The 27291-nt window shown below is 35.3% G+C and overlaps 1 protein-coding gene and 1 pseudogene across 11 annotated transcripts in view; one reads left to right on the top strand and one right to left on the bottom strand.

Annotated features, from left to right (window-relative positions):
* Nucleotides 1-19831, top strand: part of HFM1 (helicase for meiosis 1) — a 91815-nt gene extending 71984 nt beyond the window's left edge. For 7 of the 11 annotated variants that reach the window (XM_042997851.1, XM_042997850.1, XM_042997849.1 and 4 more), the window contains 7 exons: nt 1024-1103; nt 2069-2172; nt 8373-8618; nt 9995-10085; nt 15259-15370; nt 15462-15616; nt 19654-19831. In XM_042997851.1, coding sequence (XP_042853785.1) covers nt 1024-1103; nt 2069-2172; nt 8373-8618; nt 9995-10085; nt 15259-15370; nt 15462-15616; nt 19654-19813 — 948 coding nt within the window. In that variant the 3' untranslated portion in view covers nt 19814-19831. Of the gene's footprint in view, nt 1-1023; nt 1104-2068; nt 2173-8372; nt 8619-9994; nt 10086-15258; nt 15371-15461; nt 15617-16292; nt 16883-19653 lie in introns of those variants that run through there. The other 4 variants (XR_006221696.1, XM_042997855.1, XM_007073755.3 and 1 more) reach the window with 4 other exon arrangements.
* A 4080-nt stretch (nt 19832-23911) lies between these two features.
* On the bottom strand, nt 23912-26163 carry LOC102972694 (annotated as a pseudogene).
* Nucleotides 26164-27291: the final 1128 nt, after the last annotated feature.

Below are 27291 nucleotides of genomic sequence, written 5' to 3'. Positions count from 1 at the left end.
ATGGAGAGGGAGGCACTATAGTGGTGGTGGAGAGGGATAAAAAAGTATTCCAGACAGAAAATGTGCAGTGGTCCAGAGCTAAGAAAGAGCCAGAGGAGATCTTTTAAAACACTGAAGTTATACAGTACGTCTGGAGTTCAGTTACACGTTGGGGAGTGGAGAGATGAGGGTGAAAAGGCTGAAGAGGTAAGTAAGAGCTGGATAATGAAGGCCTTTTTGCTATTTTAAGGATTTGGACTTTATCCTGAAAGTATTGGGAAACCACTAAAGGGCTTAAAGCAGTGACATTACCAGAATTGCATTTTATAAATTCACTCCGGATGCAATGTAGAGAATGGATTAGAGGATGATAGAAAAGGAACATAAAGACTCATTAGATAGGTTTTGCAGTAATCTAGGCAAGATTGGCCTACTCTAATGTAATGGCAGTAGCAGTGGAGAGTAGTGGCTAGGTTTAAAATATTTCTCAGAGATAGAATCAACTACCCTGGTACTTAATTGCTTATGAGGGGTGACGTAGAAGGATCAAGATGATGACCAGCTTTCTGGGTTGAGCAGCTAGGAACAAAGTGAGGCTTCATTAGGGTAGGAATTCCAAAGGAAAAACAAGTTTAGAGAAGTAGATATACATTAATTTCAATCTGGTAAATACTGAATTTAGAAACCTGCAAGATGTCTAGGTAAAGATGTTCCACAGACAGTTGAATATAACAGAAAACCAGGAGAAGGAGCTGAGTAGAAATACATATTTGAAAGTCATTCACATGTAGATGATAATTGAAGCCAGGGAAGTAAGTGAGGTGTTTGAAAATGTGTAGAGGGAGAAGAGAAGGCCTAGTAAAGAACCATGAAGAAATACCTACGTTTAAGAAGTGCCTGAGAAGGAGATTTGATTTGAAAACTAGCCTGAATTTCTTATAATTCATTGATTTTGGGACTTTATGTACTGGCAGGAATTTTGCTGTTTGGCTTGTTAAAAAGTGTTGCTATGAAATTGATAGTTGAATTTTTTTTCATTAATAGATGCAAATGAATAAATCTCAAAGTGTGGATCTTAAAGAATTTGGTTTTACTCCAAAACCTTCTCTTTCCAGCATATCAAGGTATAAATATAATGTTAATATCCAAGGTAGAATAGTCCTTATAAATTCTTTGCTTCTCCAAATAATCATGTGTTCAGAGAAAGGTGAACACTGGCTACATTCAAATCACAGTAATCATGTAGTTCCGTAATGAAGTAATGGCATCATAAGAGTTTGGTTATCTAAATTTATTTAGAACTCTGTAGTTATAGAATAGTTTAACATTCATTGAATCATCTCTTTCGCAGGAAACTACCCATCCTATATGTCATGCCCTCAGGCTTTTTCTGCCTTCTAAACAGGAGACAAAAGTATATTTTAGAGAAATCAGGTTGCTGTACAAAGTCTAATCTTTTCCATTTAGGGGCCCACTCTATATTAATAACACTTCAGATTTATAAAATAATTTACAATTTAAAAATTGCACATTGTGCATTATCTCTTTTGACCTTAACAACAACCTAGCTCATAAAATGAGGTATTTCTATCCCATCTCATAGATAAAATAATCGAAACTCATATTCCTGGTTTTAAGAAGACCCTAGATGATAACTCAGCATTCTTTTCCTATATCATGATGCCTAGAAGGCAATCATATATGTCATTTCCCTTCCAGATAAGTGTATTCTATATTCAGGGATGACATTTAATATACTTAACAAACAGTACAGAACAGCCACTGACCAATCAGAACAGATGCCAACACTACTTCAAGATATCCTAGCTTTTGTTATCTAATTGAAAGTAGCATTAGCAATAGATTTTTAAGGCTATACACAGATAGCAGATATCTACATATTTGGGACATGTAAAGATGACTAAGTATCTTGCTTCCATTAAACACCTATTTTTTTACCCTTTACTACTCAGGCTAATGCAGTCTATCATAAAAGTGTTGATTTTAATTTTAATTGTTGATCTAATTTTGATTTAAGTGTTGATTTAATTTTAATATTTAATATTTTTATGGCTTTATCTTTATAAAGGTCAGAGTGTTTAAATACACCTGAATTGTCTATAATGGAGCAGAGGGATCAGCATGAAATCTGTGCCAAAGTTCAACAAGAACCATCTGAATATCAAGACAAAGGTAAATTACCATTGATACTGCCTTGAAAGAGAAAATTATTTATTATTACTTCAGAATGACAATGTTATTGAAAAACCAGCATCTGAAATTACTATGATTAACTTGGCAACATTTTTCTCTTGGGTTATTGAACCAGTTTCAAATTCTTAGGTCTGTTATTTCAGATGGTCTTGCTATATTTGTCACAGATTCTTAAAAAATCTCTGCCCTACATAGCATTGACTATTTTTATTTAAAGATAATATGAGGAAAAGCTGAGAAAATAAGGGATCTCAAGATACACAAAGTGTTAAAATGCTGAACTATTACTTTTATATGTCTTTAGAATTATTTAAAATAATTTTATGTTTATAAAATTAGTCCAGTTTTACAAAATATCTGTGTGACCTTGGGAAAATTATTTAGCCCCTTTAGGTCTTAGTCTTATCTTTTAAATTAGGGGATTAAATTAGGTGTCCTTTAATATCTCTCCAGTTTCTAAACCTATGATTCTTACAACTTCCATGATAATAAGAGAATATAACCTAGTTTGTGGAATATAGCTTGTATGTAGTCTAGATTTGCTTTTCATCTGTGTCAGTCATTAAATTCTTTTTCAACATTGAGATTGGTTTATCAATACTCTGGATCCTGATATTAATAGCATCCTTTGTCTGGGTCATGCCACTAATAGCCAGTCTGTTAAAATGTGTGAGAAATAATCCTGGCTATAGAGTTGTTTGTTTGAGTTGCTGTATATAGAAATGGTAAACTTGGGGTTTCCCACAAATAATTTCATGTGTGTGACCTTAGCATCTGTTGACACTCTTTCTTTCATGCTGTCACTTAATGCTTCCTCTGGCCATAATTTAAGATCTTAAGTAGGCAAGGGCTGGCATACCAATCACCTCTTATGACATGGCAGTCATTAGGCCCAAATAAGAACAAGAAAAGTCCCCTAATCTCACTTAGAGTATCAGAGCATTTATCCAACTTCCTCAAAGCCTGAATATCATTACAACAGGGAGAGAAGGTATGAGATTGTCAACTCTTATTTTTATGTCCCTTCAACCTATAGCCCTCTAACTTACTCCTTGTTCTGCTGCTCTGTTCCCTGCACTTCTGCTTACTTTAATTATCCCTCTTTACTTACATATCCCTCTGTTTACTTTCATGCTGTCTTTACATAGTTTCCCTACTTTGATTTCTTTCCCACCCCCATTCCAAATCCAGTTTATATTATGATATTAAAGTCTCATTAGATATCATTGATAATTGTATCCCTGTTTTACTGAATGGGCCACTTTTTTTTTTTTTAATAGAAGAAGCTGTGTAGTATAGTACTTAAATTCACAGGATCTATAATAATCTGTCTAGTGGTGCCTAACTGAATCAGTTGGTAGAGTATGCGAGTCTTGATCTCAGGGTTTTGAGTTCGAGACCCACATTGGGCTTAGAAATTACTAAAAAATAAATGCTTAGAATAATCTGTCTAGGTTCAAATTCTAGGTCTGCCATTTATTAGTTGTGTCACATTTCATAATAAATCTAACCACTTTATCTCAATTCCCTAATCTGCTTATGTTTTAGGGATTTTACAATTAAATGAGATAATGTACACAAAGCTCTTAGCATAGTATCTGGTACTGTTATTAATAGCAATTGAGTATATTCATTATTCCTTTCACATATTAGTTTTGCATGGCAAAACATACTTTATATGTATTCAAATATTGCTCTTGAGAATGTTTTAAGAAAAACATGCCAATTTTTGTCATCCTAATTCCATTTTCAAGAAAGGAAAAAGAAAAATGTCAGAAACTATATGAGAAAGCATGTTGAATCATAAAATTTAAATTGTAAGGGACCTTTGTGTAATTTTTCATTTTATAGTGAAAGAAACCAAGACTCTGAGAGATTAAATTACTTGCCTAAAATCACATATCTAATTAATGGCAGGACCAGAAATAGATTCTATATCTCTTGATTCCCAGTCCAATGCCATTTCTATAAAATGAAATTGACTTTTAGTTGTCAGTGGAGAATTGAAAATTGAATCTATATGAACTCTTTCAACTTTCCACTGTACAACTATATATTCTCTATTTCTGCATCCATCCTTAACTCTGTCTTAAAAGAAGAATTATCTTTTATTCTATTCAAGGCTTATCTCTCCAGCTGTAGTTTTAATCTTTCCAATCCTGCCTCCCCTTAGGGAGGGCCTTAGGAGACCAGTATCCATTTCCTCTTTCCTATATTGTCCATCTCTCTTCCTTATTTCTTTCTCTTCAACATATAAATATGCTCATGTCTCTTCCTTCTTCAGCTCCCTGTTCTCATCTAGCTACTCCTGACCGTTTTGGTGGTAAGTGGCGGAAATGCTACTCAAAGTGACTTAATCACAAAAAAAGAAGACCACTCATGTAAACTTGTAAATCCAGACATGCATCTGGCTTTAATCTTGCTAGATCCAGGCACTATGATTTTAGTCATGCTTCTAGTTTTCTCTCAATCTTTTAGATATGCCTGTTACTACTTGGCTTTATTTTTTTCAATAGTCTTTCTCACATGACAGGTCACCCCTAACTCACATCTTCCCAGTTTAACAGACTTGGTAGAAAAACAGTCTTCCTCTTTTAGCTTTGGTAAACCAGAGTTCATTCTAACTGGCCTCAGCTGAGTCTTGTATTTCTCTCTTGATCAATTCCTACAGCCTGGGGATTGGGTCATATGTTCCCCCGCTGTAGCCCTAGGGACCAGGGTACCGTGAAAGACATCCTCACCAGGATCACATGGAATGGGTGGAGGCAGTTTCCCCAAAGGATGAAAAAGATACTCCTATTAAAAGAAGTGAAAAGGGGCATGTGGATGGCTCAGTTGGTTAAGCATCCAACTCTTGACTTTGGCTCAGGTCATGATCTCACAGCTTGTGAGTTTGAGCCCCATGTCAGGCTCTATGCTTACAGCCTGCACGGAGCCTGCTTGGGATTCTCTCTTTCCCTCTCTCTCTCTGCCCCTTCTTGCATCTCTCTCAAAATAAATAAACTTAAAAAAAATTTTTTTTAAGGGAAAGCATGTCAGGCAGACAAAAAAACAGAATCACCAGAGTCTTTATATACTTTAATGTCTTGCTTTCCACATCAAAACAAAAATTCTTCAAAAGGCAATTTATACTCACTGTGCTCATTTCCTTACCTCCTAGTCACTTTTCATTCACCAAAATTTGGATCCTCCATCACTCCTTTGAAACTGGTTTCATTTAGACCATTTAGTGATCTTCTAAGTTCTGAATTCAGTGAACTCTTTTCAATTTTTATTTTCTTTGACCTTTGTATTTGACACATTTGGTCTTTCCTTCCTTTTGGAAATCTCTTCTTTGGTTTTAATTAAGCCATTCTGCTTTTCCTACTACTTCTTGAATTGCTTGGGCTTTTCTTCCTTTTGATATTAGAAAAGATTCTTTCTTGCTTCTTTATTCTTCTTGCTTTGTAAACTTTTCTTATTCACTGCCATTCAAGTCCATGTCTACAATTACTAACTATATTTAGATGATTTCTACATCTGCATCTGTATCTTTCTGTCTAGCCCCTGACCCATCTATACAATCACCTTCCTGGACATATCCACCTAAAAGTTAACATATCAGCCTCTGAACTCTTTCTGTCTTCTCTGTACCTCACACTGCTCCTTTTCTTTTCTCCTTAGGTTGGTGAATGAATTCTCTTCTTTTCTAAGCTGCTAAAGGCAGAAAAAGAGTCATCCTAAGTATCTTACCTTACATGCAAGTAATCGCCATGTCCTATTTATTTTGTCTCCTAAACATCTCTCATATCTGTTCTTCTTCTCTCTCCCTTCTGCTGATACTCTAGCTTAGACATTCAATGTCTTATCCATTATAATATGTCTTACTTTTCTCTTTGCTTTCAGTCTCATTATCATTCCATCTGTACCTATTCCGAATGATCTAACAGGCATCTCCCATCACGTAAACCTCTTGCTAAAATATCTTCAGTAGTTATCCATTGCCTATATGGAAAAAAAAAAATGAATTCCTTAACATTGAAGTTAAGCATCAACATAATTTGGCACTTAAATGCTTGTGCGGTCTCAATGAGCCCTTTTCTTCTACTTTGTGCTCTAGAAATCCTGAAAACGTAGTTTACCAAACATTCTCTGGTCTCCCATACTGCTGTGTCTTTCACATGTTGCTCTCCCCTCACAGAGTATCTTGCCTTCCCCTCTTGCCCATTTTTCCATGCACCACTCTATCAAGCTCAAATTCCAACATTAACTTCTAAGCATTTTACCCTCTTAGCGGTGTCCCCTCTGACTTCGTTATAGGTTTAAGTCCTGTTTCCTTTGCATTCTCATTGCACTTTGTGCCTACTTCTGTTTTTAGTATGTATTATATTGTGTATGTATATCAATGAACAGAAGTAGAAAAATGTGAACTGGAGTTGTAGAACAGTTGAGAGATAATGTAAGATTTGGCTAGGTGAAGAAAAGTGTAGAGGATATTTAAAAGTGAAGGAAACTCAGTGCGCTGGAGCAAACTTGTGCTGGCTTGTGAGAGATGATTATTCTTGGGAACCGTTCAGCCATTATTAAAAGTTTAATTATATAAAATTTCAATTAAATAAGTTATACTAAAAACAAAGACTGTATTCAGAACTAATATTCTACCAGATATTACTGTTTTCTGTGTTCTTGAGATTATTTACCTCTATATTTGTATCTGTATGGTGGAAATACTATATTATGGGGTGCTACTATGCATTTCTTTTCAACTTTACTTTTAGAGATATTACATTGGACACTTGAAATTAATCATAATGGGAGTATTTATACCATAGAAATCAGCAAACACTACAAATTAGGACTTGATTTATTGTTTTGTTTAGATTTATGAGTGATGGATAAAATGTTAATAGTGCAGATTAGAGGCACCTAGGTGGCTCAGTTGGTTGAGTGTCCACCTTTGGCTCAGCTCCTGATCTCATGGTACGTGAGTGTGAGCTCCACATTGGGCTCATTGCTGTCAGCGCAGAGCCCGCTTTGGATCCTCTGTCCCCCGCCCCCCTCCCCCACCCCTTTTCCACTCATGCTCTCTCAAAAATAAATAAACATTAAAAAAAATCATGCAGATTAAATTTAATAGTATGTTGTGTACATAGCTATTACATTGAGAATACCATGAAAAATTGAAGGAATATTGTAGTATTTGAAAACCATTGTCTAATTTAGCGAAGAAGTTGCCTAAGTCAGTGAATGAATGAGTAAAGTCCCAACCTCTGTCTTTGTTATTTTACTTTCATCTTAGTTGCTAAAGTCAACAAGAATGTTAAATAGCATTTATGTGAGAACTGTATTCATTTGTTAATTGTAATGATAGGTTGGCTATAGATGTAAGAGTTTGGCAAAACTCAATGAAAACATTCAGTGAAAATCAGATATATGGAATTTATAATTATGCATGTTATATATTTTATTATTATTTGTAAATCATGTGCTACATATCTTTTACCTATAATAAATACATATAATAAACACATGTATGTATATAAATGCATACATGTTTTGAGAAGCAATTTATTAAACATTTATTAGCACAATTACTTTGGAAAACTGCAAGAGTTAAAGGCATTTATTCCCTACAACAATCTTATGAAAAAGGTACTTTTATAATTCCCATTTTGCAGAGGAGAAATGAAGCTCAGAGACTTTAAATTAGTTGTTTAAGATTATACAATGAGAGAAGTGGAATTTTTCACCCAGGTAGTCTGGTTCTAAGCCCAGGCTATAAATAATAGATAACACTGAGGATTTTTTAGCAGGAGAAAATTAAGATCTATTTTGGATAAATATATTTCATAACAATATTCAAAATTCACCTGTAGGGAAAAGAGCTGGGGGGAGGAATACCATTTTAGAAATTATTCATTTTTAGAGTATGGGTATTCTCATCTAGAAATTAATAGGGAAAATTAATTCTGTCTGAAAGAATCTATTGAAAATTCAATTTAGTGCAACTATCAATATATGTACTACAGTAAATAGAATTGGTTGAAAACAATATTCAACAATAATGCTTGACCCAATACTTTTGAAAACTACTGTTCAAACCTCAGTTTAGTAGTTGAAAGATGTGTTTGATATATCAATAGAAAACGATGTTAATGGTTTAAAAAGTACCTATACTCTTTTATACATGCACATGACAGATTTTTCTAGATGGAACTCTTCTACAACTTCAAATGAGAAAGCCCCTCAAACAGTACTGTTCAACAGACATCTTAATGCATCTGGAAACCAGAATTTGACAGATGCGGATAAAAGTAATTCTCCATTCTCAGAAGTTCCGAATGTGAACTTTGAATTGGGAGATGAAGTTTGGGATGATTTTGATGATGAGAACTTAATAGAAGTTACTGATTTTTCAGCCGGTACTGAGAAGACAAATATATCAGGTAAAATTGTATCTTAGCATGAAATAATTTCATGAGAAATTCTTTGAGTATTTTTCAGTTCAGTTTCTGGGACTCATTTTCTTTGTCTTGTTTATGCGCTTGCTTAACTAGCTTTGGTTTGTTAAGATTATGATTTTTAGCGAAACTGAAAAAGTAACCCTTCCATAAATTGCATTTCCTCCTCTAAGGACAGAGGTCAAGGTTTTCCATGATAATGGTGCAGCACATGAGCTTTTTCTATTCTATTGCTCCCCTATATTGTTAAAAACGCTATTCAAATTCAGATTATTTATTGAATTTTCCCTTATAAAACACACTATCCAGCTTTCAATTCTGTGATCACACGTAATCTGCTAATGTTTGTGAAGGACAAAAAATACTCCATTTTTAAAAGTATTCATCTGTTAGCCAGGAAAATGAAAGACACCTTTTATTTCTAGCAGACATAACTGATTTTTTTTCAGGTATAAGTAAACAAAATTAGGAAAAAATTAATTTCTTCTGTATTGGATATTGTATTTAAATCGTATACAACCCCAAAATAATGGGACTGAATTTTCTGAATTACTGGCAGATTCACTCTATCTCACTAAAACAGAAAATGAAAATCTTGGTAAGTATATGAGAAGACAGCAAAATGGAGATACTGATGGATGACAGAAGGAAATCAGTCCTTCAGAACTATAGTTGCCTCTTAATGTATCCCACCCCAGTGCTCTTTAAAAAAAAAAATCTTCTTAAGGGAAGCAATTAGAAGTCAAAATATTATTGTTTTAGGGCTCTAAGAATTGCCTAAAGAGCTATTATTCCTTCCAGAAGGAATAGGATTTGACCACGTTCACAAAATAGGTCCGGAGAATATATGATGTGGAGTTAGTAGGCACAATTTCCTGTATCGCTGTACAACTACTAGTCCCTACCTCAAAATTAATAGTCATGTGTATTGCAATTTAAGAGGCAATTTGTACTGATTCTTTGAGGTAGCTTAATCCTGTGAGGGCATAGCTTTGACACTGGAAAAATCAGTCTCAATAAATGTCATGTATATAGCACTTTAAATGAACTTAGCTACATGCAGACCATTGAAAATATTGAATGAAATTCAAACTGATCATTTACATGAGTTAAGTAAGTAAGTAAAAGTGGTTTGGGACCTTTTAGTATAGTGACTAATAAGCTAACCCGTGTGTTTATAGTTTTACTCCCTTAGCTTTGCTCCCTTATTTCTCTATGCAAATTAAATGTGATTAGTGAGAAGTATTCATTCCTTCTTTAATCAGATCATATCTGTTGGAGACAGCCCTTGTAGAACTTCTGAAAAGATCCATTCTTCTGTTTCCTGACAGTTTACTTCAAAATGTTATCTCTTTACATAGGATTTAGAAACACTTTGAGTTCAAGTATCCAGGGAAGTAAGCTATCCCTTCAAGAGTCAAAGAGCAAATTCCAAGGAGAAATGTCAAAAAGGCAAGTTTTGGAATTTTGGTTTGAAATACTTTAAAAGTGTATATCCTCCTGACATATAATTGGAGAATGAGGATCAAATCATTAGATGTCAGAGAAGCTATAAGGTATTAGCTAACCTGAACCTTCTTACTCTTAGAGCTGTGTTTCTCAAAGATCTATTGACAGACCAACTACTTCAAAAGTATTGAAATATATTAAAAGTGCACATTCCTAAAAAAAACAAAACAAAACAAAAAAACAAAACACATTCCTGGGTCCCACACTAGACTTACTATATCATGATCTCTAGGGCCGGTGCACAGGAATTTTCACTTCTCAAAAGACTTGAAAAGTAAATAGTAGGAATTTGACAGGTAGAAAAGAGGAAGATAAGGCATTCCAGATAGAAGAAGCATGTGTGAAGGGATACGGCTTGAAAAGGCATCTCATGCTCAAGGGTCAATAAAGTGTTGTCTGTATGGTCACAGCATTGAGGCTGAGAGTGCTGAGGTCTGATTGTAAAGAGCCTCAAATGCCATATTTATATAACTTTACCATATCCAGTAGGTCAGGGCTCACAAACTGAAACCACCTTCAAGATGTAGTGGGCCAAGGCCAACCACAGAGTGTCCCATCTAAAAGGCACAACTGTAGAGATATCACAATTACAGATTTCAAGGTATACTACAAAGCTGGGGCACCTGGCTGGCTCAGTCTGTAGAGCATACAACTCTTGATCTTGGGTTTGTAAGTTTGAGCCCCACATTGGGTGTAGAGATTACTTAAAACTAAAATCTTAAATGAGGCACCTGGGTGGCTCAGTTGGTTAAGCGCCCGAATTTGGCTTGGGTCATGATCTCACACTCTGTGAGTTCGAGCCCTGCGTTGGGCTCTGTGCTGACAGCTCAGAGCCTGGAGCCTGCTTCATGTTCTGTGTTTCTCTCTCTCTCTCTCTCTCTCTCTCTGTCTCTCAAAAATAAATAAACATTAAAAAAAATTTTTTAATAATAAAATCTTAAAAAAAGATACACTACAAAAAATATTAATCAAAATGGTATGGTACTGGCAAAAAAATAGACACAACCACTTTTTTATACCATATACAAAATAAACTCAAAATGGATTAAAGCCCTAAGTATAAGACTTGAAACCATAAAACTCCTAAAAAAAATACACAGGCAATAATCTCTTTGACATCAATTTTAGCAATATATTTATGGGTATATTTCCTCGGGCAAGGGAAACAAAAACAAAAATAAACTATTGGGACTAGGCCAAAATAAAAAGCTTTTGCACAGCAAAGGAAACCATGAGCAAAACAAAAAGGCAACCTACTAAATGGGAGAAGATATTTGCAAATAATATATCCAATAAGGGGCTAATATCCAAAATATATAAACACTTTTACAACTCACACCAAAAAACCAATTTGATTTAAAAAACGGGCAGAGGGCCTGAATAGACATTTTTCCAAAGAAGACGTACAGATGGCTGACAGACGCATGGAAAGATGCTCAACATCACTAATTATCAGGAAAATGCAAATCAAAACCATGTGATATTACTTCACACCAGTTAGAATGGGTGATATCAAAAAGACAAGAAATAATAAGTGAGGAGGTAGAGAAAAGGGAACACTTGTGCACTGTTGGTGGGAATATAAATTGGTGCAACTACTGTAGAAAACAGTATGGAGGTTCCTCAAAAATTAGAAATACAACTATGGTAATACCACTGCTGGGTATTTACCCAGAGAAAAAAAACACTAATTCAAAAAGAAAATGCACCCCTGTGTTTATTGCAGCAGCATTTACAATAGCCAACATATGGAAGCAGCCCAAGTTGTGGGTATCGATGAATGGCTAAAGAAGATATGAGATATTTATATATTTGTATCTATATAATATTACTCGTCCATAAAGAAGAATGAGATCTTTCCATTTACAACAACATAGATGGACCGAGAGGGTGTTATGCTAAATGAAACAAGTCAGATCATGTGATTTCACTTAGATGTGAAATCTACAAAAACAAAGCAAATGAACAAACAAACACAAAAACAAGACTCTTAAATACAGAGAACAAACTGATGGTTGTGTGGCGGTGAATGACAAAATAGATAAAGGGGATTAAGATGTACAAGATTTCCACTGGTAAAATAAATAAGTCACAGAGATGAAAAGTACAGCACGGGGAATATAGTCAATAATATTCTAATGACATTGTATGGTGACAGATGGTAATACACTTACTGTGGCGAGCACTGAGTAATGTATAAAATTGATGAATCAGTAAGTTATATGCCTGAATTTAATATAACATTGTATGTCAATTATATTTCAATAATAAAAAGTAAAATAAATAAAAGGAGCAACCACTACTCAGGTCCAGCCAGTTGTTGCTGTGCAAGAAGTAAGTATCTAGTGTTGTCAAATATTCTGATTTTCAAAAAAAGCTAGGTGTCTAAAATTCGGTGTGACATCTCCTGACTTAAATTTTGAAAACTAATTTTTAAAAATGTGATATAATCTATAGCAACCCCCACTCCAGGTATAGTCTAGTTTTTAGTCTCCATAGTAAGCAGTAGGAAGCCTTCCAAGATACTTACGCACAGGATAAACAATTTGATGAGACAAAATTATTTGTAGATGAGATATAGGTATATGATATAATATAGATAGATAGATAGATAGATAGATAGATAGATTGAATTGTAGAAGGTGGGACCATGAGAAGCATGGTGGCCAGCACAAAAGACAGGTTATGGTAAGGCCTAAACTAGAGCAGAGGTGATGGGAACTGAGAGGTAGTTAGATTTTTGAAACATTTCATAGATAGCACATACTACAGTAGTTGAGGAAGAGGGAAAAAATACATGGCAAGTGAGTACACAAAGATGTTAATCTGAGAATATAAGGCACACAGACATTTGTAAAAGTAAATAGTAATTTTAAAAATGTTCAATTTTGGGGAACCTGACTGACTCAGTCAGTCAGTAGAGCATGAGACTTGTGATCTTAGAGTTGTGAGTTCAAGTCCCACATTGGGTGTGGAGCCTACTTTAAAACAACTTGAAGTATTTTTGCAGAAATGCGAAGTGCATCTGGATAGTGGACTTGGCGAGAAGTCATGGAGAGTAATTATAGCCACAACCAAAACTTTCCCCAAAAGAAATACTGACAACTTTTTATTCAGGGTCTAATTTACTTAAGGATTATTTATTTCTCCTAGTTTAAAAAAATACGAAATTTGTGGTGTCTCTTGGTATTTTTCTCTTATTTAGTCATTTTACTTATCAACATCATAGAATCATAGATTTCAGAGAATTCCAGAGCTGAAGTGTGCTTAATTTAAGCATCATTTAGTTTCTCCACTGCAAGATACTTGAATCACCATCCAACGCCATTGCCATAGGTATTCATGACATCTCTACTAAAACAGCTCTAGTGACCAGGAGCTCATTCACTTCAACATGCCTGATCCGTGTTTGGATCTCTCAGACCATTCAATAGCTTTTAAGAATATTTGTCTAAAATTTGTCTTCTTACTATTTCCATTCATTGGTTCTAACTCTGAGTCATACAAAATAAATGGATTAGAAGCATCAAAGTAGAACAAAGCTGTGGGTGTAGAGAAGCAAAAAATAGGTAGAAAGTAGGAAGATAACAAAGCACGTAGACAGTTTAGTGAGCCATACTTTTAGAAGCTATAAATAATTTGGGGAGAGTTTAAAAGTGATGAACAGAAAATAAGTGGATTTAAAAGGGAATCCTTATCAAGTAGCCTCTAAAGAAAAAATTGTGCCATAAGCTGGAACTAGAAAGAAGGCCTGTGGGACCTGAGGATTTGGGGTGGGAAGGAATCATGCTTTTCCTTTTGTACCCTTTTTGACTATTTTAATTCCTTGCTTTTGATCAAAAACAAAAAGATTCAATCCTATCAATACATGTACTTCTCTACTACCTGTATCCACTGCTTATTACTCTTTTTTTTTCTTTATATGAAATTTATTGTCAAATTGGTTTCCATACAACACCTGGTGCTCATCCCAACAGGTGCCCTCCTCAGTACCCCTCCCCCACCCTCCCCTCCCTCCCATCCCCCATCAACCCTCAGTTTGTTCTCAGTTTTTAAGAGTCTCTTATGTTTTGGCTCCCTCCTCTCTCTCTCTTTTTTTTTTTTTTTTTTTTGGTGGGAATGCAAATTGGTCTTTATTACTCTTTACATGACTATCATATTTTAGCCTTTGAGTGTCATCTTAAATTGTCACCTCCTCAGACATGCATTCATGACTACCTTTTTAAAGTGGGTTTATGTCTTCACACTTTTTCTTGTAATATTACTCAATTAATTTCCTTCATATAACTTCAGGATCTATAATTATGTGTATTTATTGTTTACTCATTGTCTGCTCCTCTACTAGATGATAACTCCCTCAGGATTTGTTTACCTCTTCATACCTAGCTCCTAGTACAATATCTAGCATATGGTAGTGAATAATAAATGTTTTTTAATGAATAAATTTAATACAGAAGATTGAAGGTGAATCCTAGTGTAGTTTTAGATTGGAAGATAAATAAAGGTGTCTATCTACAGTGAGACCAGAGCAGGGAAAGGAGATTAAAAGTTGAGCCAGGTGAGATTTAGAAAAGATTTACAGACTGCTAGGTAATAGAAAATTAAGCATGAGACCCAATTTTAAGGAAAATTACTGAATGATTACTTCTGTAGCCTTTTAAAAATAGTATTTTTATCTAATTTGAAATATATATAGATTGGGGGACACCTAGATGGCTCAGTCAGTTAAGCGTCCAACTCTTGATTTCTGCTCAGGTCATGATTTCATAGTCGTGAGATCAAGCCTTCTGTCCAGCCCTGCCCTGAGCATGGAACCTGCTTAAGATTCTCTCTCTCCCTCTCCCTCTGCCCCTCCCCTGCTTGTGCTCACACTCTTCCTCTTTCTCAAAAAAAAAAAACAAAAAAAAAATTAAAAAAATATGTATAAAGTGTTATTTTGTCTAAAGGAAAGGAGATAACACCAGATTTTCCATGAGTCTAAGAAACAGCATCTTTTTTTTTTGTAATAAATATGAAAGACTATAATCATCTTCCCCAAAGAATCACTATTGATCTAATTAAGATGGTTTGTTTCTCTTATTCCCATATTTTACAAATAATTAATTTTGATTTTTAGTGTTGTTTCATCACATGAGAAGCCAGATATTTATTTATCAGATTCTCCTGTGTTCAAGTTTGATGCATCCTCCATGACAAAATTGCCTCCACAAGCTGGAAATGCAGATATTGTAAGAAGCACTTCATTGTTTTTCTTTTAAATTCTGCCTGAAGAGTTAAACTTTCAGTGATTGCCTTTTTTTTGTTTTCCTCAAAATATAGGTCTGTTTACAAGAAAGAAAACAGCAGAGTCTGTCACCAGAGATTGAAAAACTGTGCTTTACTCACTCTAAAAAAATACCAAATTCTTCACATTTTATTGAGAAAGTGGATTTCTTTATTAGCAACAATGAATGTAAAAAGGAAATTGATTTCAGGTAAGAATTCTTTAAAGTCTTTCAAGACTATACCAATAAAAACTTTCTGTGAAGAAATTCAGCATTCCTTTTTCCTTGATTTATTTTAAAGATAACCTAAACATTTTATTTACTTAAAGACATTGAAAAGTTATACCCCTGGTGACCTAAACCCTTAAGACAATTCATAATTTTAAGTATGTCAGTTTTTGAGAATATATGTTTGATACTTTTAATTAAAATATATTTTGTTGCTAAACTTTTTTTTTAAGGATTTGAACACAACATGTTGATAATGTAAAGTGTAAAATTACTAAAATCCAAATGAGATTTGCTAGTTTTTCAAAAGTTCAAGTTGTATTTTAGCCATGGAGCTTTTTCACAATTGTACAGGTTCGATGAAAAGTCATATTAAGTCAAATTAGTGCCCCCATGACTGGTCACTTCTATGGCTAACTATAGCAATTTCTCTATCTCTCTTTAATAGTCAAGGTTTACAGACTTGTTCACATATTGATTAAATATTACTTTTTTAAATGCTTAAAGAAATACCTAAGATGTTTGATCCCTACTTCTCACAGTTTATGAAATCTGATTTCCCCCCAACAGACTTCTTAAGGTTATGCATATTGAAGTTCATTTGATATATTACCTCTCAGCAATCTATATATATTTCTATATTTGCTTTTCCCCCCAGTAGGTATCATCCCGATGATGAAGCTGAGGAAATAAAGTCTTTTCTGGGAATATTTGATGGTATTTTCTAAAACAAACCAAAAAATTTTATCTTATATTAATAAGACAAAGTATAAAGACATCCAGTTATAAAGCAAGCATTTTATTTTTTAAAGGTAGTTCATAATTGTTCAATTTTTTTTTTCTCTTGGATTTGATCAGTTCTGTTGACTGATTTGCAACAAAATATTTGGACAGATTCATTTTCCTATTGTAACTTCATGAAAAGCACTCTCACAGTGGGTTTGTTTCAGTAAGCTGAAAATTAAGTTGCTCTTAGCAATTATTTGGTTATTAAATACATCTTGACTGGATTTTGACAGGAACTAATTAAAAAATTGTTCTTCAAAAACAAAAAACAAAAAAAAATTATTCTTAATTTTCTCAACAAGAAGAAAGGTAGTCTATGAAAAGAAATGATGCTAGGTTACTGAATCTGTTTATTGTATGGGTTATTCACCAATACTGTTTTGTTTTACTAAATATTTTTAAGAATCTGTGGCTGTCTGAACCTGTTGTTATATAATTTCAAATAATAATAAATGAAACATTAATCAACATAGATTGTTTTCCTTTAGCTTGTTTTCCAGTATGGTGAATCCTAAAACTTTGTTACGTTGACCTTTAGCAAACACTATTTCATGTTATTTTCCCATGAATTTTCTCTCAAATTTATTGATATTTATTGATAAGTAGTGTATAGGCAGTCTAAGAAGTGTTTTTTATTCTATTTATTTATAGATACAGGTGAAGTTGAAGTCCACTTAAGAAATTTTAGGAATTTAGGGGCATCTGAGTGGTTTAGTTGGTTAAGTGTCCGACTCTTGATTTCAGCTCAAATCATGACCTCACAGTTAATGAGTTCAAGCTCTACATTGTGCTCTGCACTGACAGCACAGAACCTGCTTAGGATTCCCTCTCTCTCTCTCTCTCTCTCTCTCTCTCTGCCCCTCCCCCTCTCAAGCTCGCTCACTCTCTCTCTCAAAATAAATAAATAAATAAATAGATAAATAAATAAATAAATAAAAGAAATTTTAGGAATTTTTCTTTAAGCATAAAAGCCTTAGAGATGAGAAAAGTAGAGAAGAGAAACTTCCAGATGAGATTGTTGTTATTATCATTGGTAAACATTTATGAAGCATCATATATTAAGCATAGAGAAAAAGCTTAAAACAAAACTAAGAAGCTTTATTACCATGTTGAAAAATAAGAGCAACCAGTTCCTTTATTTTAGTCATCTTTACAATTGGCATGTTTCTGCATCTGAATCAATCATGCTACAACCTTTAAAGGTTATTAAACACCATTAAAATGAAAAATTGGTGCACTGCAATCTGCTCATCTTGCATACATAGACTATGACACTAAAGAAATAGCAATTTAATTCGAGACTTATTATGATCTGCTAAGCAAAAGCACTCTGCTTGATACTGCAAAGGAAGCAAATGATGAAAATACTGTTTTTGCTCTCATGGAGCCTACTTTACATTCTGGGAGAGAAACTAAGACATATAGTAATGCAATAATAAAATACAGAATACATTAGAGCAGTGGTTCTCAAGCTTCAGGGTACATTGCAGTCATCTAGAGGGCTTGTTTGGAAACAGAATGCAGGGAACCATACGCAGAGTTTCTGACTCAGTAAGTCTGGGCTGGGACCTGAGAATGTGCATTTCTAACAAATGCCCAAATAAATGCTGATGTTGCTGGTCCAAGGATTGCACCTTGAGAAACACTGCAATAGAGGTTTAAAGAGCTCTGGGAGTTCATAGGAGAGAGAACATAATCCTGACCATAGAGTCGGGGAAGCCTTTATACAGGAGTTAAATTTTTTTTTAATTTTTTTTAATGTTTATTTATTTTTGACAGAGAGAGAGACAGAGCATGAGCGGGGGAGGGGCAGAGAGAGAGGGAGACACAGAATCCGAAGCAGGCTCCAGGCTCTGAGCTGTCAGCACAGAGCCTGACACGGGGCTCGAACTCACAGACCGTGAGATCATAACCTGAGCCGAAGTCGGAAGCTCAACCAACTGAGCCACTCAGGCGCCCCTATACAGGAGTTAAAATTTGAGCTGAGCTTTAAAAGATGAAAATGATCTTGATGAACAAACACATGAGAGAAGAACATTCTGGCAGAGGAAACAGCTTGAGCAAAGCTCCTAGGGAGGAAAATATCTATTTGGGGAATAATGAATAGATAATATTAAACATAGGTTAGTGTTGTAGGAGGTGTTTGAAATGTATCTTAAGGCCAGACTGTGGAAGACTTTAAATGCTAAGAAACCTGAGCTTTATTCAGCAGACAAATGTTTCCCAAACTTGCCTGATCATAAGAAACATATGGATAATATATTAAATATAAAAATTCCTAGACCTTACCTGTTTCAGAATCGCCAGGTGAAAGGGACTGGGAATTCTATAGTTTTAACAAGACTTCAGGTTGTTCTTTATTATCAAGCCAATTTTGGAAACACATGGGTAGGTTCACTTCATAAGTAAAACAAATAGCAAATTAACAGCTTTATCATAGACATGCCTTATTTTGTGCAAGTGTTTACCTGGAAAGTTAAATGTAGTAGTTCTTAAGAAGTAGACTGATCTCTTAAAGGAGTCTAGTCACTGGGTATTCTTTCCATGAGTGAATAACCCTACAGTTTCCATTTTGTAGCGTAAGGTTTAAATATATTTCGATGAACCACACAACAGAGCTTTACACAAAAATCTTTGTTGGATTCAATTTTTTCATCTTTTTTTTTTTCAGTTAAAAAAGTCCTTAACAGGCTGTATTTTTCTCACAGTGTTGGCATAATGGCTCCTACCTCATAGGTATGAAACAAGAATTTAATAAGCCACTGCGTAGGACGCTCTTAGTTTAGGGACTGATGCATAATATGTTCTTAGTAAGTGGTAGTTGTTCATACTTAAAAAATATCCTTAGCAGTACTTTATTTTATTATTATTATTTTTCAAAGTTTATTTATTTTTGAAGGAGAGAGAGTGCAAGTGGGCCAAGGGCAGAAAGAGAGGGAGACACAGAATCCAAAGCAGGCTCCAGGCTCTGAGCTGTCAGCACAGAGCCTGAAGCAGCCCACAAGCCGTGAGACCATGACCTGAGCCAAAGTCGGACACTTAACTGACTGAGCCACCCAGGCGCCCCTACTGAGCAGTACTTTAAATAGCCCATGGGGAAGGGGTGAAATAATACAAACAGACTGTCCCCAACTTCTGTCTGGACTCATAGTTTTTTAACTTTATGATGGTGTGAAAATGATATGCATTCAATAGAAACCATACTTGGTCTGTGAATTTTGATCTTTTCCCAGGCTGGTGATATGCATAGGATACTCTGTGGCAAGGTTGGGCAGGAGCAAGGAGCTGCAGCTCCCAGTCAGCCACAGGACCATGAGGATAGACAACCATACACTGACAAACCATTTTGTACCCATGCAACCAAACTGTTACTTTCAGTACAGTATTCAATAAAGTACGTGAAATATTCAACACTCTGTTATGAGATAGGCTTTGTGTGAGATGATTTTGTGCAACTGTAGGCTAATATAATTGTTCTGAGCATGTTTAAGACAGGCTAGGCTAAGCAATGATGCTCAGTATGTTTGGTGTATTAAATGTTTTTTAAAAGATGTTTTATTGGGGCGCCTGGGTGCCTCGGTCAGTTAAGCATCCAACTTCAGCTCAGGTCAGGATTTCATGGTTCATGAGTTCGAGCCCCACTGACAGCTGTACTGACAGCTCAGAGCCTGGAGCCTGCTTCAGATTCTGTGTCTCCCTCTCTTTTTGCCCCTCCCCCACTCATGCGCGCGTGCGCGCTCTCTCTCTCTCAAAAAAAAAATAAAATAAAAATGTTTTATTTATTTTTTTGAGAGATAGAGAAAGAGAGAGACAGAGCATGAGCGGGGGAGGGACAGAGAGAGAGGGAGAGACAGAATCGCAAGCAGGCTCCACACTATCAGTGGAGCTCCAGTGCAGGGCTCGAACCCATGAACCGTGAGATCATGACCTGAGCCAAAATCAGAGTCAACACTTAACTGACTGAGCCACCCAGGCACCCCAAATGCATTTTTGACTTAATGGTGTTTTCTACTTATAATGGGTTCATCAGGATATAACCTTATCGTAAGTGTAAGTCAAGGAAAATCTGCATTCATTTGTCATATTTGAATTGCAGTAAGTTGCATAGGACTTGACAAATGAACTCTTTGACTTTCCATAGATGAATCATCCATAGAAATTTTCTCTTGGACCTCCCTCCTATGTACACTTCCTCATGCTTTCAGGTAGATTGCTCTATCTCTGTCCCCTCCTCACCAGCATTCTTAGTTTTATGGTCAGAGCATATATATCTATTTTAGTATTACCTTAAGTAAAATGTAATTAGAAAATAAATCTTCTGGGGCACCTGGGTGACTCAGTTGGTCAAGCGTCTGATTTCGGTTCAGGTCATGATCTCATGATTTGTGAGATCGAGTCCCACATCATGTTCCATACTGACAGCATGGAACCTGCTTGGAATTCTTGCTCTCCTCTCTCTCTGGTCCCCCCAGATCATGTGCACACGTGCAATTCTCTCTAAATAAATACACATTAAAAAATAAATCTTCAAATTCTATTATAATGCATTCCAAAACCAGATAGAAATGATTGCTAAATTATTCACAGTTTACTCCTTAGTAGGGTCACACAAAGTGTCTCTTTACTTTGACCCCATTTCTAGAAAACACCCTCATCAAGGATAGTTAGGGAGCTACATGATCTCAAGGCTACTTGAGGACCTGTAGCCTAGGGGTTATATGGATAACACCTGTGGCATCTTACATCAGAACAGGTGTCGATATAAAGAACCTCTTGGGGTGCCTGGGTGGCTCAGTCGGTTGAGTGTCTGACTTTGGCTCAATGTGAGTTCGAGCCCCGCGTGGGGCTCTGTGCTAATGGCTCAGAGCCCGGAGCCTGCTTCAGATGCTGTGTCTCTGTCTCTGTCTGTATCTCCCCTGCTCACACTCTGCCTCTCTCTCTCTCTCTCTCTCTGAAAAATAAACATTAAAAAAAATTTTTTTTAATTTAAGAACTTCTACTTTTGTGGGACTAGAGAAGATACCAGTGAGGAGAAAGTTAGGGCAAAGAGAAGTAAACTAAACTAAGTTTACTAAGTTTATTATGTAAATAGTCTAAGAATTTCAACGTGGGTTTTGGTTAGTGGAACAAACAAAACAAAAAGAAAGGAAAATGCTGGCACTTCTTATCCTTTAGCTTGTCACTTCCTGGCTGCCAGTAGTTAAAGGCCTTGCCACTCGATGTCTGATCCAAAGACCAGTAATAGGAGAAACTCCTTGGAGCTGGAGTTAGAAGTTCTCAGGCCTCACTCCAGAACTACTGAACCAGAATCTGCATTTTAACAAGATCCTGGGTTGGTTACATGCACGTTGCATTGTGAGAAGCACTTATTTAAGGTGGAAAGGAAAGGAAAGGAGGCAATATCAGAATTTTAAGAGAATCCATTCCAGAAGACAACTAGAAGAGTAATGATGATTAGTTGGTTTTCTGCACATATATTTCCTATTTTAAATGTAATATGGTGATATCACTCTTGTTTAATTGCCTTTCAGTATAGGTTGTTTTCTTCACCAACTGTGTAAATTATCTTTATAATTCCCATGCATCAACTGGGTATTTTTTTTTTTATGTAGCTTGAGAGGCACTTAGATGCTCTATAGAGTTTTGTTTTAATTAACATAATAAAAGCCGATAATTCAAAAGACCAATCTTTGTCTTTCTTATTTTCACATTTCAGTTCAGAAACCTTTCCCTAAACTAACATATGCCTTAAAACTTCTTACATATTTTAGCAAAACAGAATGAAACAAACAAACAAAAAAAACCCAAACCCCATACTATTCTGAAAGATTTAGAAAAATGTGCATAAACCTGCACTCATATATGTTGTAACTATAATTTTTTTTATCAAAAAAGGAATGAAAATTCAGCTGATATTAGCATTTTGCCCATTGAAGCACATCCTTATGACAGTAGGTGGCTTCAATCCTTTAGAAAGTACACACACAATAAAGTCATTATTCTGGGGTTTGTTTCTGTATTGATCAGTTTGGAAATGTAAACCTTTTACCATTTAGAAATTTTTAAAAAATTTGAAATTTAAATGAATTTTACTACAATATTTTTTCTCATTTCAAGTTTATTAAAATATTAGCAGTACAAATTATTCAGGTTGCAATTTATCAAAAGATCAACTGAGATGAAGTCCACATTAAAAAAAAAAAAGGACAAACATAAACCAAAAACAATGAAAAGAGGAAGACAACAAAAAGATTTATCAGCAAGACTCTACAACTTAAAATTTGAGACAAAATGGAAACGAACTTTCCACAACTCACTCATCCACTATTGTCTTCAAGTGTTCTAGAGCTGGACTCATAGTCAACTTTTTTATGGTCAAAGTTTTAATTTTTATCATGTATGTGGTCATTTTGTTAACCCTTTGATTTTTGGTTTTCCTTTTCCACTGAGGATATGGACTTTGCATGCTCCTTATTTTTCAATGTGAAGAACTTTAATTCTTTGTCCTACTTTGTTCTCATTTTAAGAATGACTTTGATCTCTATCAGCCTTTCCCCCCTGTTATTATTTGGGCTGTTAGGATGTTTTTAAGAGTAGATTCTTTTCAGGGCACCTGGGTGGCTCAGTAGGTTGAGAGTGAGACTTCGGCTCAGGCCATGATCTCATGGTTCTGTTTGTGGGTCTGAGCCCTGTGTTGGGCTCTGTGCTGACAGCTAGGAGCCTGAAGCTTGCTTTGGATTCTCGCTCTCTCACTTTCCCTCTCTCTCAAAAATAAATAAATATTAAAAAAAAAAAAAGATACATTCTTTTCTGACCTTCAGCATTTTCTTTCCAGTGTGAACTTTCTTGGTTTCTGTATTTTTTGTTGTTTCTGCTTTGATTTTCTTCTCTCTCTGAGCTCCATAAATCTCTCCTCCTTCTTTTTTTCTTGATGTTACTTTTCTCTGCTTTATGACCTTCCCCTCTTGTACCCTGTTCTCTGTATCTGTGGGACTCCTTGCTTCTGCTGCTAGTTCTATCAGGGCTTCTAGATTGCACCCTTCCACTCCAGCCCTACTGCTTCTTTCTCTCATTCTACCATTGTAACTGGTTTTCCTTTGGGGATGCTTTATTTTGTAGTTTTACCCTGTACACCACTTTCTTCTCTGACAACCACAAGCACTTTAAAGATACCATATAAATGTTTCTCATAATATCCCTTTGATACTGGGGTCAGATAAAAGAACCTCACCTTGTGGGTGACAAAATTGAGTTGATTCTCCAGGTCACATGTTTCTTAAACTATTAAGAAGTGGCATCTGGTTTACAGTCTTCTTGTAGCTGGTAGAATTAATTTTTGTTGAAAAAATGGGACCATTTTATTGTATTTCAGCCTCACCTCAACTATGGAAAAAGAAGAAAAGCTCTTTCTTTTCTTTTTTAGAATCCTGCTCGCACCCTGTCTCCTATGTGTTTGTTGGAGCCCAATTCCTTCCTGATGAGAGTGAGGTACTAGGAGGAGGGCTGAGGCCCCAGGAGGAGTGAGGACAGAGGAGTAACTGTTGATGAGTGATGACCATGTAACTGTTTGCCTTTGGTTGTATCACGTTCCCTTCTAGACTATGTGCATCTGTTATTTGTCTCACTTTTATTATGATCATGCTCACTTGCTCTTTGATTTCTATTTAAACTTCTCTTTAATTTTACCCCTTTCCTGATCTTTTCCTTTAGACTTTGACTTTTCTTTAACAGTCTCATGATCCCTTCCTTTACTCCTTGACCCCATATTCTTTTCTTCATGTCCATTATACTTTGTATTATCGTTTTTTTTCTTTTTTTGTATTATGCTTTTCTTAACTCTGATTTCTGTTTGCTCTTATTGCCTCTTTTAGATTTGGCCCCTTTTTCACCTTGTTTTTATTATATTATCTTTTTTTCTGAATTTCTTCTGATGTCTCTCTCGTTGCTGTTAGATTTATGGTCTTAAACTTTCTTTTCCTCTTTACTTTTTGTTTGGACTCTTGGCATGCCTATGGTCAGTTATATTTTTCTCTTTTACTCCAACTGGGCTTCTTTGATTTTCTTTTGTTTCAGTTTTAGCTAACTCATTCTTAAGCTCCTTTGATTGATCTTTCACCATTGGATACCCTCATTCTTTGAGCTTTCTGAATCTCGTGCCTCCACTGTGAAGTAGTCTCACTACATCTGAAACGATCCCTTGAACTGGATCTGGAAGGAGTTTGATAATGTTGTTGTTCTATTTCTTTAATTTTATTGCCAGACCTAGTAACTGAAAGTCTCCTCTGCTGTGAAGTAGGCTGGAAGTTAGGTAGATCAATCTCTCTCTCTCTCTCTCTCTCTCTCTCTCTCTCTCTCTCTCTCTCCCCTCTCTGCTTTCTTTGCCATCAGCTCTGGGAGCACTTTTTCTAATTAAGAATCAATTTTCAGGCATAGGAGGGAACTCTTCTGGATAAACAATACACTTGTGTTATGCTTTAAGATTTTCAGCCTCACTTTCACTAGATGTGATTTTCTTTTCTTTCTATTGTGTGTGTGGGGGGCATTTTTCCTACGTTTCTTTTCTTTTTTTTTTTAAAGAAAATTTAAGAGAAATTTTAAAATTTCTTTTCAGAAGCACTTTTAGAATAGGACTGAGAATCTCTTGAGCTATATGAGTCACTGGATGGGGAGGGAGGAGGAGGAGGATTTATGCATTTTTTTCTTTCTTTAGTTTGGGAATTAGCCCTCCACAACTGAGTGTCTACCTCAGCAAATGGTTTGCTCACTGCATCTGTTTTCTGGTTTTCTCTCTTGCACGACTTCTTGCAAAGAAGTCATTTGCCCCCAAAACAACATGATACCCATCTAAATGAGGAGCTGTTTTTGTTAGGAAGAACTGTGAACCGTTTGTATCCTTCCTTCTTTCACTGATAAGAGAGATTCTCTCTTGTGTTTAACAATGAAATTCTCGTCTTCAAAATATCCTCCATTTTCTTCACTGAAGTCACCACCTGACTTCACCTATGAAGTCACAACCATAATATCTTTGACAATGCTGTGAAAAAGAAAACTCTTATAATGGCCCCTGAGTGAATATCCCTGACCCCTTTTCACTTGTAAAAAAACAATGAAATTCATCCCATGTTTGGGGGAACACATCAGAAAAAAATTCAAAGACAACTCTTCCAGCAGGTTGATTATTAATGGCAATGTCAAAAAAAAAAAAAAAAACTCGTAAAACATTGAGGATGCTGAATCATTGTTCCAATGGCTCCAATACTTAAATCTTTAAATAGAGAAAAATCAGGAACAAACTGATTCAATCAAGGACAACTGATCCAATCCTTTTGCTCCTGTACTGGTAACACTCTCCTCTCCCTGGGATCCTGTCCTTCAGAACTGCACTGATGTACTTCAGAACTACACTGCCCAGAAAAGACACTAAAGTCCACTACTACAATCACCTTTACTGATTAATTCACTACAAAAGTTTTATTTTACTTTTAAAATTACTTTAATTTTTTCTTTCCGTTGTTATCTGATACATTTTTAAATAGGGAAATAATTGAATGGTACAATAAAACAAACCTTAGATTCTAATTCAGAATTTCAACTTATAGCACTAGAAAACAGCCCACTAAAATACTAAATTACTTACCCATAGTAGAATTACTTGCCCTTGGCAGAACCAGAATTGAACCCAGGTTGGTATTATACTTTTCCTACTTTAATTCCTATTCTTAAGCAATGAGGTTATACCTCATACTTACTTTTGTAAACTTTTTATCTTTTATCATAAATGTAAAATGTACTTCACTCTCTTCTTCCTTAAATGTATTAAGGAATTCTTTTCTAGCTATGAGGCAAAATAGTTAAATTCTAAATACAATTTAGATAGAAGTACAGTTATTGCTATACTTATAGTTTTGAAATATTGCACACGTATAAATTTTAGTATATGTATTGTAGATTAGAATGGTCTTGCTATGCATCACTGTTTGAAAATGACCAAATATCTTATGGTTCTTTCATTGAACATAGTGATTGAAGAGCTGCTTTATACTACCTATATTAGAAAGATTAATATGAGCAGGTCATGTTTCAAGGGACCCATAGATGATCCAGGTAACAATGATCAAAATGCAACAAAAACATAGGCCTTTTAAAGTTATCAAGGTGTTTGTTTTTTTTTTAATGTTTGTTTATTTTGAAAAAGAGCAGGGGAGGAGCAGTGATAGAGAGAGAGGGAGAATCCCAAGCAGGCTCCACACTGTCACTGCAGACGCCCGACACGGGGCTCGATCCTATGAACTGCGAGATCATGACTTAAGATCAAAAGTCAGACGTTTAACCAAGTGAGCCACCCAGGTACTGCTAAAGTTATCAATGTTTTTAAAAAATTAATATCATCACCATCAAATTACATTACCAACATGTTTTTTTCTAGACTCTACAAAAGATTTATAGTGTCTGGACTTCTTATGGAGGTAACATGCAGACATAGTCAAATCTTTGAAAAGGAAGGCTACACATTCTTTTAGATAGTGGATTATAAAAAGTTAGAGAATGGAGTGACTTTGGAAAGGAGCAAGAGATCACAGTACAGATTGACAGATTCTGGAAGGAGAAGGGAATAAAGGGATTGAAGAAATGAGTCATGGGCATCTGACAGGTTGGAGTCAGGATCATTTACATGCATATATGGTATGTAATTAAAATGTACAATTTGGGTGAAAGGAAATTACAGTCGAGAACTTATCAGTGTATAAAGTAACCCATGTTTCTAATGAAAGAAAAATATTTTAGTTGGAAGACTTATTCATTATGGGAAGTTAAAGTATTTAAAATTTAAAATAGTTTTAGATGGGAATGATAAAACATATATCCTTCCC

This window comes from Panthera tigris, chromosome C1 (assembly GCF_018350195.1).
Source record: "Panthera tigris isolate Pti1 chromosome C1, P.tigris_Pti1_mat1.1, whole genome shotgun sequence".
Classification (NCBI taxonomy): domain Eukaryota; kingdom Metazoa; phylum Chordata; class Mammalia; order Carnivora; family Felidae; genus Panthera; species Panthera tigris.
Note: the sequence above shows the minus strand (reverse complement) of the source record. Positions and strands in the feature narration are given on the sequence as shown.